At 41.9% G+C, this 17016-nt stretch overlaps 1 protein-coding gene across 1 annotated transcript; it reads left to right on the forward strand.

The window, feature by feature from the left end:
* Positions 1–528: 528 nt before the first annotated feature.
* Positions 529–16481, forward strand: LOC126336550 (uncharacterized). Its single transcript, XM_050000383.1, has 3 exons — positions 529–557; positions 9034–9226; positions 16047–16481. The coding sequence occupies exons 2-3, from the start codon at positions 9034–9036 to the stop codon at positions 16166–16168; spliced, it is 315 nt and encodes a 104-aa protein (XP_049856340.1). The 5' UTR covers positions 529–557; the 3' UTR covers positions 16169–16481.
* The last annotated feature ends 535 nt before the right edge of the window (positions 16482–17016 follow it).

Raw genomic sequence — 17016 nt, forward strand, 5'->3', positions numbered from 1 at the left:
AACCTATCACTGTGGTACATGTTTCCCCAGAACTAATAATTTCTCCGAGTTTCTAGGTAAACCCCACTTGAACCGACTTTCCCAAGTACCTGAAGGCGTCTAGGACCTAACACTGGGGTTGTATAGGTTGTGCTTATAGCACTCTTGTACCATGGGAATATCAGTATATCTGTACGCATTTAGTGGATCTGTATTTATTATAGCCTTTGATACTACCAGCAGTAATGTTACCGTTCTGAAAATAAATTTTGTCACTCACACCAGCTCGTACGAGAGTGATAACTCCCTTTCTGATACTAGGATGTTATTAGCTTGTCCCCTCCGTTGTGTATCAGCATTAAACGCCTCTCTTTCCATACCGGTTACGTGCAACTTTTCACGCACAGTCCGATAAACAGAAACGTTGGCCTGCAGTTGCAACCCAACAAACCCCGCCAAGGTGAGCAACACGTGATAACAGGGAAAGCAACTATCATATCGAGTAAGTGGTCTTGGTATATAGACGACAGAATGGGCCAAGAACAAGCAGTTTCCAAGACGACTTCTTCCAGATCAGGGTGAGTTAACAATGCAGTTTCTCATCACAGGCTCCCAACAGGCCTAGACTCTCCAACACCGCGGGAATGCCAATTTAAAAATAAAAAAATATATTCGGGCTTCGAACAAAAAGTGGTCCGGTTAAAGTAAAACCCAACTTCTAATCGTTGAAAATATTGAACAAATATATGCTGTGAGATTATAGTGTTTCCTACCGGAGATGTCGAAATAGTTTAGAGCGGGTATCTCGTCGGATGCGAAAGATGAAAGGCTCTCCTGAACACCTGGTAGTAGCATGCCGACACATTGTCAAAGTATCAAGTCATTTTGGCACTTTAATACCTTAAACTTCATTCTTACCACGTGATGCAGTCTCCATTGTAGTTAACTGATCTAAATTTTTATTTTTCGAGACTCTATGTGCATTTTGTAACTATGGCTCAGGTTATAATCAAATTTATTTCTACATGAATACTCCTTGAACCACGGCACAGTGCATGACGCAGGATACACCGAACCAGTATTATCGACTTTCTTTCCTCTTCCTTTCGCGTATTGAGCGGGAAAAAATGACTCTGTACAACTCTGTACGCACCCTGATTCCTTTCCCCTAATCTCATGAACTCCACGCGAGATAGCAATGGTGGCAGCTTGATGGTCGCACATGCTACTCGAAGTGTTAAGCGAGAACTTCGTCGTCTTTCTCCCAAGGATTGCCATTTGAGTTCTCCTAGCGCTTCTGTTACACTGTGGTATAGGCTATACCGATCTTCTACGGTCTCTGAAATTCTTTCCTGCTTACCAACGTGCTTACTTGATAAGGACACGAAATGATGGAACAATAGTGAACTAACATCTTGCAATTATTTTACAGATGGATTGCATTCTCCCAAAATCCTTCCATTCGCTTTCTCTATTGGAGCCAATACGTGTCGTGTTTAACGCATTCAGCACTAATCAGATACTATAGCGTTATTTCTCTTTGTTGTAGGCGTTGTTTTACATTTATCCACATTTAAATAGAGGTTCCATTCATTACACAAAATGGAAATTTTGTCCTATAATTCATTTAGAAGTGCACACTTCCTGTAATGATACTGAGAAGAACAAATCTACGAAAAATGATAAATCTGTATAATTTTCTTCATTCAAAAAACTGTGAGTTACAGATAAGAACGTCGCGTACTAATTTATCCTCTTTGTAATGCGTCACGTATCATCAACGGCGCTGGTATAATGAAACCCCGCAGTGAACTTCAGACTGTGATTTCTGCAGTACGCAGCGCTCAGTGACACTTCTAGACTTCGACAAACAGAAGGTACCATGTGAATATCCTTTTCGATCAAGCTTCACAATTTAAAATGGCTTCACACAAGTTATAGTATACAATGAAGATTAAGTTTTAACGTATCGTCGATGACGTGGTCATCAGAGACGATGCACATGCTCAGATAGAGGGAAAAATGAGAAAGAGAATCGCTTGTATTTTTTTAAAAGGAACCAATCCGGAAAAAGCTTAAGACGATTTAGACTGGCCTTACAGCGTTTGAATAACCCAACGTTCCGAACAGGAACTCTGTGTGCTAATCCCTGCACAGCCTCATAGACATGTGCACTTGCTATCCTAACATGTTGATGAATCAACGTACGCCGTTAGAAACTTTCTCATCTATAGAGCTAATGTACATCTGCGTCATCCCGACTTTCGTAGAGGCCTATTCTTCAGGCGCAGTTTTCTTCGTGCTATGTACGTTGGGTCGGTTTTGTCAATTCCACTTTTTTCCTTTATCTAAGACGCATGTTAATTTCACTGTTAAGTTTTCCAACTGACGACTTCTATGATAATTATCCTGTTGCTTCTAGAACCAGTGGAATACAATGTTTGATAATACGCTGAATCCTGGTTTCTTCTCACAGAATCTTTCGTTCAGTAATATTTTGTCCATTTCAAAGTACTGCTTCCAGCATAAAGCGCCAGTAAAAAGTACCTCAACTTTTTTCTTTATGTGTCTTATTAAGTCTCGGCTAAACTCCTCCTTTTATTGTTCTTTCCAATTTACAGAATGCAATGAAGTCACAAAGCAGCCACTTTCGTCGAATACGCTGGATTACAAATCACGACCTTTTTTTTTTTTTTTTTGCAAAAAGTAACAAACACACAAAATTATTTTTTTAGACACACATATGGGTATTTTCTTCGGATTGCATCATAGCACAATTTTTATGTTAACCTGTAGATTCCCTGAGAATCTTAATGTTCTTTACTTTCCTACTGCCTGATAAAAGGTGTAAAGCACACAAAAGACATGGTTGGCTGTCAGTGTAAATGTAAATGATTAGCAAAGCAATTCTCTGTGACAATGGTCTGCAGAGTGAATTAGTGTTGGAACTTCCTGGCAGATTAAAACTGTTTTAATCTGCCAGGAAGTTTCATATCAGCGCACACTCCGCTGCAGAGTGAAAATCTCATTCTGGAAACATCCCCCAGGCTGTGGCTAAGCCATGTCTCCGCAATATCCTTTCTTTCAGGAGTGCTAGTTCTGCAAGTTTCGCAGAAGAGCTTCTGTAAAGTTTGGAAGGTAGGAGATGGATACTGGCAGAAGTAAAGCTGTGAGTACCGGGCCTGAGTCATGCTTCGGTAGCTCAGATGGCAGAGCACTTGCCCGCGAAAGGCAAAGGTCCCGAGTTCGAGTCTCGGTCGGGCACACAGTTTTAATCTGCCGGGAAGTTTCATATCAGCGCACACTCCGCTGCAGAGTGAAAATCTCATTCTGAATTAGTGTTGTTCATGTTTAGTGTTGTTACCAGTCCTAGTTGGGTACACAGAGTGTGCCAGAAAGGCTGTGAGAAACTTTCTGGGATGGAGGTGGTAGCTTGAGGAACAAATCGAGGATAGGAACCTGTGGTCAGAAACGTTACCCGACGATGCTACAGAGTGTCAGAGTTATAGGTACCAGCGCCTGTCACTAGGCCACCCCTTCAGCAGCAAATGTGACTTTGTACACTGACAGATGTCAGCCACAACATCTCGCTATACTCTTTGTTATTCAGTCATCACAAATAACTGCACGATCGCCAGTGGAGAAGCTGCTGCACAGAAAGGCCTTCTCTCCTGTGAATGCGATGCTCAGTTGCCTTAATGGATGACGGTTCCACGGTTTTCTACCAGCAGTTTATTTATAAAATCTGCAGTGTTTTTCGGCATACAGGAGAAAAATAAACTGCAGATGGAAACCAGTGTCTAAAACCATCATCCACTAAGATCATTCATAGAAGACAAGGCCTGTCTACGCAACAGCTAGCTCCATCTTCTCCACTCGCTATGGTGGCAATTAGTCCCATTCACTTAACAACAAAAGATATTGCGAGACACTCCACCTACAGTCCATAAGTGTACAAAGTTATGTTTGCTGCTGAAGGGGCTACCTGGTGGTAGGTGTCGCAGTTTATAACACTGAAGCACTATAGAGCCATTGAATGATGTTTCCGGACATGGGTTCCTATCCTGAATTTCTTCTTCAAGACACCCTCTACAACCTCTCGCAGTTTGTCACAATATTTCTGGGTCACCCTGTGGAAGAGACCTGAAGAGCTACAGAACAGTGACCACTTAGTAGGACTTGGTGTCGTCACATACTCATGAAAGACAGCATCGTTATTACCTGCCAAAGTTTGGAAAGATCCTCATTGTGAGTCTCCATTAGGCCAGCTAGTCGATTTGTGGGTCATTCGGATGTGGCAGTGGCCTGATGACGGACTGTTTGGAATGTAAGAGCAGGCATAATCTTTGTGAAGATTCCAGTGGACCATGTCTGACAGCCACACTGGACGACCGTCACACTGTGCATGAAGTACACCTTAAACCCTTCACGTTTGCGCCTACAATCCAAGATCGGGTAATGGACTTTTTGTAATATTATGTGTCATCCTGCACCTTTGGTCATAGACTTGCAGCAGCTGGATTACGGAATTACCATCTCAAGTGTAGACTAATACCACAACATAAAACGACTGTGTCTGGAGTTGTGCTGTGACCAGGAAGCATGAGCTGCTGGTGATTGGCGCCACATTGTTTTCAGTGATGAATTACTGTTCTGCAGTACCGCAGACGATCATTGTCGACAGCCGAGGCAGCGAGCTGGGAGGATGTCCAATTCCTCAGATGTTTTGGAGAGTCACAGCTGTGTTACTCTGGGCATCATGTTGTGGGGAACCATCACCAGTGGTGATTGAGGGAAATTCTATGGCACAACGGTATGTCATAGACATCCTGCATCCTCATATGTTACCTCTCATGTGACAATATGTCCACACATGGTGCCTGTGTCTGTTAACTGTCTGCTAGGTGAAGAGTCTTTCACATGGCAGCAAGATCCCTAGATCTCTCCCCCACTGATTAGACGTGGGACTGGCTAGGACGTGAATTCCATCCAACTGCCAGTGCCCAGTATATCAAGGCCCAATAACAACAGCTGTGAGCCAGCTTGCATCAGGAGATGCACCCTTCCTAACCGAATCAGTGTATGCGACCACATCAGGGAGGTTCAATGTGATTAGTGGGCTTGCCGGCCGTTGTGGCCTAGCAGTTCTAGGCGCTTCAGTCCGGGACCGCGCTGCTGCTACGGTCTCAGGTTCGAATCCTGCCTCGGGCATGGATGTGTGTGACGTCCTTAGTTAGGTTTAAGTGGTTCTAAGTCTAGGGGACTGATGACCTCAGATGTTAAGTCCCTTCGTGCTCAGAGCGATGTGAACCAGATTTGTAAATCTGACTTTATTTTGTAATCACTAACGACACATACCCTCTCAACCTGTGAAGTTTCATTTTGTTTCCTCTTTACCCCCTGATTGCTTCATTCCTTCTGTCACGCATTGCACAAATTTGGTATTAGATTGTAAATCCCACAAAATGGTTAGGTATCAATAATTTTATTGTTATGTTTTTTTGGGTAAAAAGTGGTTCGTGGAAATTTCATTGCTTGGTAACAAGTAAACTATGAAAGATAAATATTTTGGCTTGAGATTTTATAGCAAACGGTGCAAGACTAAAAGGGTAATCAAGTGCCATCTAGACAACATTGTTTCAAACATTGTATTTACAGAAAATAAGAAGCTCTTGAATTGAAGTGGTCTTTAGTTTATTCAGATGAAACATGGATTCATTCACGTTGCATTTTGAACAAATATTGTCCGAGGAGTGTTGTCAAACAAATGTGACAACCAATATTTAATTGTTATGTTATGCAGGACATTGGCATATAGATCTGTGGCATGTGATAGAGCTCCAGGCATACGAATAGTATAGTATACGCTGTTACTGATTCCCCTCTCTGTTTCTATGGCGTCTCCATTGCCCTTAGCCCAATAACACAAATTATTTTGTTTACTGGTTCTGTACTTGTTGTTCACGATAGTAGTTATCAAGGGCTGGTAGAAACCTGGGGGCATTGCGGAGAGAAAACTCACATGTCCAGCTATATGATAAGTAGTAAGTTATCAGTGGGTATACTGGTCATGATGTGGTTTAGCCGCTTTCATGTCTTAAGTTCACTGCAGACTGTGTCATATAGGTACAATAAGGGAGTTGCTACACTTTCAGCTACATAGCTATTTTTCAAGCTGACTCAACTATGCAACCAAAGACAATATGTAGATAAATGTAAATAGGACTTAGGACTTTTAGTAAGATACCGCATAAGAAACAAATAATTGCACACAGAACTTCATTTTTTGCATATATATTTTCATACAGAAACACTCTTTATAATATTTGTTTTCTGAACTTCCAGTAACATCCAAAGTAATTTTTAACTTATATTTTAAATCTGCATTAGAATCACCTCCCTGTATCTTTTTCTACAATCAGCAAATCGACAAATAGAAAGAAGCAATATTCTCGAATTCTAATATGTATCTAATTTTCTTCCTGGAAAATATATTTTTATAGTTTTAACTATTAAACGTCTGTTCCTTCTTGTAGTTCTTCTAGGCGAAAGCATTCAAAAATTTTAATTTAAACATAACTGTTAAAGCACTTCACTTCTTGCTGAGTGTACGCTGGCAACTCGTTTGCTACAGATTCTTGCAGAATTTCCGAGCTGGACATAGAGTTTACAACTTTAAAAAATGAATGTTCATTAAATTTAAAAATAACACCAGTCTTAACCCCCGCAATATCAAGGAAGGTGGAGGACTTTGTGCCCACATTTTGAAAGTATTGTAGTCTAGCCAGTTACTTTTCATTTTAAAATTGTGAAAAAAATTGTTGTTTTAAATGAATTCTTCTACCAGATTCCATAAATGTTTTAAATTTTTCAGCTATACTTAACACAGAACTTTAAGTCTTAGTAGCAGAAGCACTTTCCCCTATAGAATGTCATATTCAATATTTTCGGTTTCAGGACCTTTCTTACACGTCAGTATTTCTTTAGAATGTATGTTGTGGATAAAAGTCAACAAAAGTTTGCGACTTTTGCATTTTAAATTTTCTTTAATGGTAGGCATGAAGTACTCTGTTCCCTGCCCCATTAGTATTATACGTTATTGAAAGGGCATTGAGATTGCTAAGAGTGTGCTGAAACATATTTTCAGGTTCTGGACCCTACTGACACATCAGCATCTGTTTAAAGACTATGTTTTTAATATACGTCAACATCAATTAAACAATTATTTTCATTCTTTGCATGGTGGGCATAAAGAACCGCCCTCCCTCCCCCCCTCCTTGGTAATATGCAGTATGAAAAATGCCTTTATACTGTTAGGGTTACAACTCTGCAACAGGTTGTTCTATTAGTAGGTGCACGTCGCCCACTGCTCCCCCTCTGGGTAGAATATAACCATCCTGTTCCATACAGATCCAAATGGGAATGGAGATAATATTTAAAAAAATCGTTTAGCCTTACTGTAGTAAACTTTCTCGTTTCCATTGATTTCAGACACTACTCTGACACGTGACTAATATGTAAAACTTGCTTGCACATCTGAAATAGCTTCTTCTTTTCCCAGTTGCAGTTTATATTCTTCCTTTGTGCCAGGTGTCTTCACCGTATACTCTAGTTTCCGACTTTTTATTTCGATGACCTCCATTTCTAGTTTTCTTTCTCGTACACACAACGTATCAACTGCACTTAGAGGCGTAAATTCTTCAGTGTGGAATGCCAGAAGTCTGTGCGATACATTTGTTCTTTTTCGTAGGACTTATGATAAATAAACTGCTGCAACTGTAAAAAGAAGATGCAAATGTGCAAGTAAGGTTCACATAATACTTCAGTCACACAGCATGAAAAAATGTGGCTACGACTGGGGAATATAAAACATCCGCAATCACAGTAAACATCGATGGAAATTAGGCATGTGTTGGAGTACTGTCCGAAAACAATGGAATCTAGAACATTTACTGCATCCAAGGATATAAGAAAAATTTTGTCGTAAGCCTCCTTTCCTGTTTGGATCTGCTTAAAAAGGATGATTATATTCTACACAAATATGGAGCACTGGACGCTGTGCATCTAAAAATAGAACAGCCGTTCGCAGAGTTTAAAACTGATAGAATAACTACATTTTTAACGTAAACTTGTTGTAAAACCTGTAAATTCAAAGTTCTGTATTGGAAATCTTGCAAGAATCTGTAGCAAAAGACTTGTCAGCGTACACCCATGAAGTTGTGCAGTGCTTCAACAGGAGTGTTATGCAGGTGAGAAGAGGCAAATTAAAAATTCCCAAAAGCTCTCGCAAACAAGAATTGCAGGAAGGAACAGAGATAATGGTTAAAACTATAAAACTGATACTTTACAAGGTAAAAATTAAATACGTGTTAGAATTCGAGAATATTGCTTCTTTATTCTTGTCATATTGCTGGGTGGAGAAAGAAATGCAGATATGTGATTGTAATGTAGATTTAAATTATAAGTTCAAAATTAAGTTGGATTTATCTAAAAGTTCAAAAAACGAACGGAAAGAAAGAGTTGCTTTCTGTATGTAAATGTATATGCAAAAAATTAATAAAGTGTTCTACACAATATTATTTGTTTCTTATTCACTAATCTAGCGACAATACTAAAAAGCTTCCTATTTACATTTCTCTACATGTGTGAGTTAAAAGAGTAATTGGGTAACCTTGAAAAGTAACCAAAGCTAGATATCTGAAAGCATACCGACCAACTTTTCGTAACTGTATGAACGTAACTTGCGTAGTTGGCTACAATGTGTGCGGTTTTTCTGGATGACCCTGATTGGTTGCCGGTCATTCCCCAGGAAGAGGGGGGCGGGAGAGGGAGGTAACTTTGATTATAAGTGACCCAAGTGTGACCTGACTCTAGAAGTTCTTGTCAGTAAGACAGTTATCTCAGTCATTGTGATAACCTAGTGCTTATGAGTTACGCATTATAACACCATAAGTGATGCGTCTCCCCGTGTTTACCTGCTATGGGACCGGCTCTTGATAACTACTCACAATGGTATCTGTGTGATTATTTGTTTCATAATGATTTTTCTTCCAGATGAATGGGAAGCTGGTTGTCGTGTTAGTAGTGCTCGCGCTTGCGCAGTACACAGGAGCTGAAAACGAGTTCTGCCGCTACTTCAGTGTGAGGTGCCTCTGGATCGACCCCGACCTGTGCAAAGCACGCGGCGGAGTTTTCATATACAGGGGCAGTTTCTGCGGCCTCTGTGACATCTGTCCCAAATACGTTGGCAAGTTCTCCGCATTTCTTACCTTTCCGCTTTCAAATTTATTCTCACCTTCTGCATTATTGAATAACGTTCACATTCTCGAACACCCTCTACAGTTTCCACTGATCCCTAATTGTTAATGAAAACTCGACACACACAAAACAGTTAGATCTGTCATGTTGCGTAAAGGGAGCAGACCTGAACATAAATAATAAATTGCCTCTAGTGACACTATAGCATTTTTACTTTGTTACACTACTGGCAATTACAATTGCTACCATGTTAACAGGCCAGGAAGTTTGAAAACAGGGCATGCTCTGCTACAGAACCAAAGATTCTTACTGTATTCGCTCTCAGATAAGTAGGCTACACTGTAAGTAGATAGTAACTGTTACAGAGTTGTGACATTGGTGCACTATCCGACGTATCTGGACACCTACACTACTGGCCATTAAAACTGCCACACCAAGAAGAAATGCAGATGATAAACGGGTATTGATTGGACAGATACATTATACTGGAACTAACACGTGATTACATTTTCACGCAATTTAGGTTCATAGATACTGAGAAATCAGTACCCAGAACAACCACCTCTGGCCGTAATCACGGCCTTGATACGCCTGGGCATTGAGGTAAACAGAGCTTGAATGCCTTGTACAGGTACAGCTGCCCATGCAGATTCAACACGATATCACACTTCATCAACAGTAGTGACTGGTCTATTGTGACGAGCCAGTTGCTCGGCCACCATTGATCAGACGTGTTCAGTTGGTGAGAGATCTGGAGAATGTGCTGGCCAGGGCAGCAGTCGAACATTTTCTGTATCCAGAGAGGCCCGTACAGGACCTGCAACATGCGGTCGTGCGTTATCCTGCTGAAATGTAGGGTTTCGCAGGGATCGAATGAAGGGTAGAGCCATGGGTCGTAACATATTTGAAATTTAACGTCCACTGTCCAAAGTGCCGTCAATGCGAACAAGAGGTGACCGAGACGTGTAACCAATGGCACCCCATTACCATCGCGCCGGGTGATACGCCAGTATGGGGATCACGAAAACACGCTTCCAATGTGCGTTTACCGCGATGTAGCCAAACACGGATTCGACCATCATGATGCTGTAAACAGAACCTGGATTCATCTGAAAAAATGACGTTTTGCCATAAATACACCCAGGTTCGTCGTTGAGTACACCATCGAAGGCACTCCTGTCTGTGATGCAGCGTCAGGGGTAACCCCAGCCATGGTCTCCGAGCTGATAGTCGGTGCTGCTGCAAACGTCGTCGAATTGTTCGTGCAAATGGTTGTTGTCATGCAAACGTCCCCATCTGTTGACTCAGGGATCGAGACGTGGCTGCACGATCCGTTACAGCCATGCGGATAATATGCCGTTCATCTCGACTGCTAGTGATACGAGGCCGTTGGGATCCAGCACGGCGTTCCGTATTACCCTCCTGAACCCACCGATTCCATATTCTGCTAACAGTTATTGGATCTCGACCAACGAGAGCATCAATGCCGCGATACGATAAACCGCAATCGCGATTAGCTACAATCCGACCTTTATCAAAGTCGGAAACGTGATGGTACGCATTTCTCCTCCTTACACGAGGCATCACAACAACGTTTCACCAGACAACCTCGGTCAACTGCTGTTTGTGTATGAGAAATCGGTTGGAAACTTTCATCATGTCAGCACGTAGTAGGTGTCGCCACCGGCGCCAACCTTGGGTGAATGCTCTGAAAAGCTAATCATTTGCATATCACAGCATCTTCTTCTTGGCGGTTAAATTTAGCGTCTGTAGCACGTCATCTTCGTTGTGTAGCAATTTTAATGGCCAGTAGTGTAGTTTATCTTTGGAACTTCACACACTCTTCATCAGGACCCTGTTGTTGTAGAAGAACCTTCGTTACAATTTCAATACACCATAAACATGTAGCTGTGAAGCTTACACTGTATTCTTCACTACTAATTGCGAAATTATGCTAGAATATATACATAGTTATGGCAGACTAAATGTAGAATCTTAATACACCATGGAAATTTTTTTATTTCTTTTTGTGTATAACATCAAAATGCGGAAGGTTCTGAACAAACTTAATTATGTATACAGACAGTTCATCCATTCTGGGAATCGAGAATCACTGCGATATTTACTTGGGGTCGACATTGATACTGACAAGATGTCGCTCCCAGGGATTCCAAGACTTTCGAGAATGTTTTAATTTTAAATTTGATGTCGAATAACAAATGACAAAAATATCTTTTTCATATCTTTACGTATTTTTTCCTTTACTTGAACTGTGAAACCTTGCTTTTTGCTAATGGGAAGTACCGTATAGGTGTCGACGAGTGAGTTTGCGAGTAGCGAAATATGTGAAACTAACGGCCGTATCTTTTGGCTGCATTGACTTAGGAGGTTGCATTTATTACATCGCCAAGGAGCTATAGGCCTTAGTGTAGGACATAATTTTCAATCTGTTACGCCTACCCGTTCCTGAGAAAACGCGGGCTTATCAGCCAGGCGGAGAGACAGGTAACAAATGACAATTTTTTTCGTGCAATACAATTACAAATTTCGGATTTGTTCCTTTACTTGTACAGTAGACCGGTCACTGTGGCCGAGCGGTTCTAGGCACTTCAGTCCGGAACCACGCTGCTGCTACGGTCGCAGGTTCGAATCCTGCCTCGGACATGGATGTATATCATGTCCTCAGGTTAGATAGGTTTAAGTATTTCCAAGTCTAGGGAACTGATGATCCCATACTGCTTAGAGCCATTTCAGTCATATGAACTAGTACAGTAAAATCTTGCTTCTTGGCAAATTTCATGGTTCTAGGTCAATGGGAAGTCCCAAAGAACAGACACCGCGCGTTCATATAATTGATTCGCCTAGATGGCCAATGGAGCCACTTTCGTCAGTGCAGACGCACAAGTACATCCCACGTCCACTGCGCGGGATTGGTCGAGCGGTCTTGTGCGCTCCAGTCATGGACTGTTCGGCTAGTCCCGGCGGAGGTTCGAGTCCTCCCTCGGGCATGGGTGTGTGTGTTTGTCCTTAGAATAATTTAGGTTACGTAGTGTGTAAACTTAGGGAATGATGACCTTAGCAATTAAGTCCCATAAGATTTCACACACATTTTTGAACATCCCACGTCCCGTGGGAACCTCAGAGTAGCGAGCATGGAGGAAGTGGACAGCGACTGCGGATAGATGACGCTCGGTAAACGAAATGATCGTATGGCATTGTTGGCCTGGAGGTCCCATTCGGGTTCTGCCGCCAAGGGCAAGTCTTATTTCAGTGGGCGCCACACTGAGCGACTTGCGGCCGATGATGGGGATGAAATGATGATGATGATGACAACATCAAGTGCGTGAGCGGAGAAAATCTCCACTCGGCCGGGGATCGAACCCGGGCGAAGTGCATGGGAGGCAAGCACGTTACCACCCAGCTAAGCACGCGGACATTGTGCTCGGTGGGAATGTGGGTCCTCGGTGAAACGTGCCGAGCAAGTCTGCGTGGTTGCGGTATTACTATGTCCCGGATGATGAAGTGGTTAGCACACCTGCCCAGTAGGCAAGAGATCCCAGGTTCCAATCCGGGTCCTGTATACAATTTCAGTCGTCACCACTGATTCTGCGTAATATTCCTGATGGAGCTGACATCAGTAACCCCTTCCCTCTCCTTTCTCCCCACTGCTCCACTTTCAATTTATATATAATGTACCATAGCTGCGGATTCCGCGTGGTCTCTGTTCTTCCGGACATGACCGAAAGAACTGACACCGTGCATTCATATAATTTGATGAGTGGCTTTGTGAGTATCAAAATATGGACCTTAGTTTGTGACACAAATTTCAGTTTAATGCGTGTACCTCTTCCTGAGAAAAAATTGTTTTTAACAGTCAACAGAGACCGACCGACAGGCAGACAAAGTGATTTTATAAGGTTTCTGTTTTTGTCGATTGAGGTACGAATTCCTAAAAACGTAAGGGAATCATTTGACAAGGTACTGGCTTTCATAGAGATACAAATTCTAGTTGATGCATAAATACAATAACAAAAGCCTTTTATACCATTTGTAATAACTGTTTATTAATATGGCAAATTAACGAGTTTATTAGTAGTAAACGCATTTATGTAACCAGGTAGAGCACAATGAAAAATAGTGAACTGTAGGGAAGGGTAAAAGTGGGAAGAGAAACAGAGATGACCTGTAAAAGTGCCTTAGCAACGATGAGTGTGTGTGTCTGTGTGTGTGTGTATGTTCAAATGGTTCAAATGGCTCTGAGCACTATGGGACTTAACTTCTGAGGTCATCAGTCCCCTACAACCATGCCCGAGGCAGGATTCGAACCTGCGACCGTAGCGGTCGCGCGGTTCCTGACTGTAGCGCCTAGAACCGCTGGCCACCACGGCCAGCTGTGTGTGTGTGTGTGTGTGTGTGTGTGTGTGTGTGTGTGTGGAGGGAGGGGGGAGGGTGAATGGGTGTGTTTACATGCTGACAAATTTGCTGACGTTAGTAGGTCTCCATGGGGATAGATTGGGAGTTTGGTACAGAATGCTTCTTAATTGCTAAGGTATGCAAAATGTCTAGTCTGACGCCTTTTGGCTGAACATGTGGCACCTTTGAGACTGTTACTCTGTTGTCAATTCTGCGTGCTGTTTTCAGAGATGACTGCAGTTGCTGGTTTATTATTTTGTTTGTAACGTTCTTTGAGACCTGTAGTGTCATCTTTGAGAACTACATATATGAACATATGGACATGTGAGTGTTACATTGGGGTATCATACACGAAAGAGATGAACAAATTTCACAAAAGTACTGTAAGCTTTGGCCAAAATTTGCATATATTCTTCTATAATTCTGAGTATACTGCGCCATAATCTCGCTGTTTTTAATGAATAGCTGACTATTATATTGAACTGAAACATCTCATCTCTGGGATGACATGACATGCGGACTACTAATGAGATTGCCGCGTCCTGGCAGCCGTCTCAATGCCTACAGCGGTCTACAAATTGCCGGCACATTTCCCATTGTCTGCCAGATCCTTCGCAAGGCGTCTGTTCTTAAGGAAGCAGAGGGCATAAGCAAGTCGACCCACTGTGTGGAGGTGGAGTACTCCCATGTCCACATCTCAGGTGGTAGCTGTATGAAATTCGACCCTCCTCTCCTCCTCTGCCGGCCACTGTGACCGAGCGGTTCTAGGCGCTTCAGTGAGGAACCGCGCTGCTGCTACGGTCGCAGGTTCGAATCCTGCCCTGGGCATGGATGTGTGTGATGTCCTTAGGTTAGTTAGGTTTAAGTAGTTCTAAGTTCTAGGGGACTAATGACCTCAGATGTTAAGTCCCATAGTGCTCAGAGCCATTTGAACCTCCTCCTCGGCCACTTGCGCTGCGAGGCGGTGAAAGAGTCCGCCGGCGGAGGTATCTCACTTTGGTTTCCGCAGATACGTGTTTCCAGAGTGTTAACATCACATGAAGGACCTCAGATAGTAAGTTCTCGGGATGAAGCTGTCACTTCTAAATGTGCACTGGCAGAATACAAATGCTGTCAAGACAATAATGGATTTTATTGTTATGTTTTAGATTAATTTCAATGTCTTGATTTTTGTAAGAATAGTCACTGTGATTGCTACGAAAGAACGTCGTTTATTCGACCGCAGATTAGATTTCACAAAGTGTAGTGTGTATGTCCAGCCTGTTGCTCGCAGAGTGCTGTTCGAATAACTAGCTAAAAGTCTGAAAGATTGGAAACGTAAGTTAAGCTCCAGTCTTCGCCACGGGCCGCTATCAAGTCACTCTATTTACTTATGGAAACATTACATTTCCATCAGCTCCAGCTGCTGTCATAATTTTCATTGCAACTGTGAGTTTGGCAGTAGGTGTCTTTCCTTCAGCTTGAAGATTAGTTTCAATCCGCTCTCCACGCATGTCTTCCGTACACGCGTTTTTTTTTCTTATCTGCGTAATGTCACACATCACATGCGTTTAAATCCTCTTTCTTTATTCAACCCTTGCTGTCGTTATACAGTTTTTAACTAAAACGTTTCCAACATTTTCCGCTGATGCCTCTGAATGTGCTCTATCACCTGTCCCCCATTTTTAGTCAAATTGTGGCACTTTTCCTCCCAGTCTTATTCAGTGAATCTTCATTAGTTAACAGACCTTCTGATCCTGTCTTCAGCATTCTTTTGTGTCACCATATTTCGAAACCATCCACTCTCCTCTTGTTTCTAATTTTTACTGCTCACACGTCACTTCAACACCCCACAGAAACTCCTTCAGAAAAGACCTCCTGAGAGTTAAATTTTTATTCGATTTCAATGTATTTATTTTTTCGTACAAGTTAAGTAATCTACATTTTATACCTTCTTTATTTCTACCATCGTCCGTTATTTTGCTACCACTTTTACTTTCTCATTTTGTATGCTAATTTTTTGTCGACAAGACTCAGTTACTTTGTTTTATAGAAGTGAATCTTAAAATTCTCTTTCAGGACACTATCTATTTACTACTCAGTCTATGTAAGAACAGCACAGCTGATAAGCTGCAACACTGTCGTGCTCCATTCTCGTCTATTTCCTTTGACTATTACAGCTGTTCTTTCCACTGGTAACTTCTGAATTCAAAGAGCGTGTTCCAGTAAAGATTGTCAATTACTTTTATGCTAAATCCACAAATGTTATAAATGTGGATTTCTCTTTCTACAAAATATCCTCTAAGATATGTCACGGGATAATTAATTTATTTTCTCTTCACTGTATTAATATCTTGATAAGAGATCAGATTTTCGTTATCTATTGCGAAAGTAAAACAGAAATTTTGTATTTTTAGGTTTGGGTCAGTCTTGCAAAGATGACGACCCATATCAGCCGCCAAAGCCCACATGCGTAGAGCCTTTGATCTGTGACCGAGACAGCAAAAAATGTGTGATGGCACCTGCAAGTGACGAGTAAAGTAACTACAAAGGCACATCTCAGCTCTACGACTGTCGTCCCTGGAGCAGCAGCAGCAGCAGACCTTGATGATCTCATGGAAAAGGCCACACTGCGTTTTACACCACAGCTAATGACAATCGTCATTTACGTTAGCCAAGAAAATTCCATGAACAGACCGTAAATATGTAACTAATTTTTGAGAGGGTTTCAACACTTGTTTTTGAATGACCGTAGATTATTCTGTTAATTCAATAAATGTTCATGTTACATGCCAAGCGACGTCAAATTTCACCAATTTCCGCTCGAAAAATAAAGGTTTGAATCAAATTAAGCAGAATTGTGTTTCCTTGTATAATTACCTTCTGTCATGTTTTAGTAATAAAAGAGAAAATAGGATAAACTCTTAGTTGTTTCCAGGCATTAATTGGTTTGATGATTCCAACTACAAGAGTCGTAACGGAGGTTTGCGAGGCGTCTTACACTTAACTACAACTAGCAAAACACTTGGTGGTACAAAGTCATGAGCTGTTGCTTTAAATTGGAGACTACTGTTTTGTTGGAGAGACAGAGATCTGCTATCGCCACTGCAAATGACATACTTTCGATTCTCAGGTAGCTGTGACCACGTCAGATCTTGCGCTGACCATCAACATGAGAGTCTAGTTCTGTATGTGCAAGAGGCGCAGTTTCAGGGAGTTTCCTGGATGCGCAACACACGGGACACCCCGTCTCCATGCAGAGACTGTGATTCTCACATGCCGTCATATCAAGGGAGTGAATTGTGCTCAAAATGGCTTCGACCATACCTGGGCAGACACTGTGATAGAGTAGGAAGCAATGGAAGGTAGTGGTGGGAGTTCCGTCGC

This window comes from Schistocerca gregaria, chromosome 2 (genome assembly GCF_023897955.1).
Source record: "Schistocerca gregaria isolate iqSchGreg1 chromosome 2, iqSchGreg1.2, whole genome shotgun sequence".
Lineage (NCBI taxonomy): Eukaryota > Metazoa > Arthropoda > Insecta > Orthoptera > Acrididae > Schistocerca > Schistocerca gregaria.

Excerpts from the sequence above, each read along its gene's own strand:
- LOC126336550 (XM_050000383.1), top strand. The coding sequence starts at position 9,034 with ATGAATGGGAAGCTGGTTGTCGTGTTAGTAGTGCTCGCGCTTGCGCAG. Across the intron at positions 9,227-16,046 it reads CATCTGTCCCAAATACGTTG|GTTTGGGTCAGTCTTGCAAA; the intron begins GCAAGTTCTCCG and ends TTGTATTTTTAG.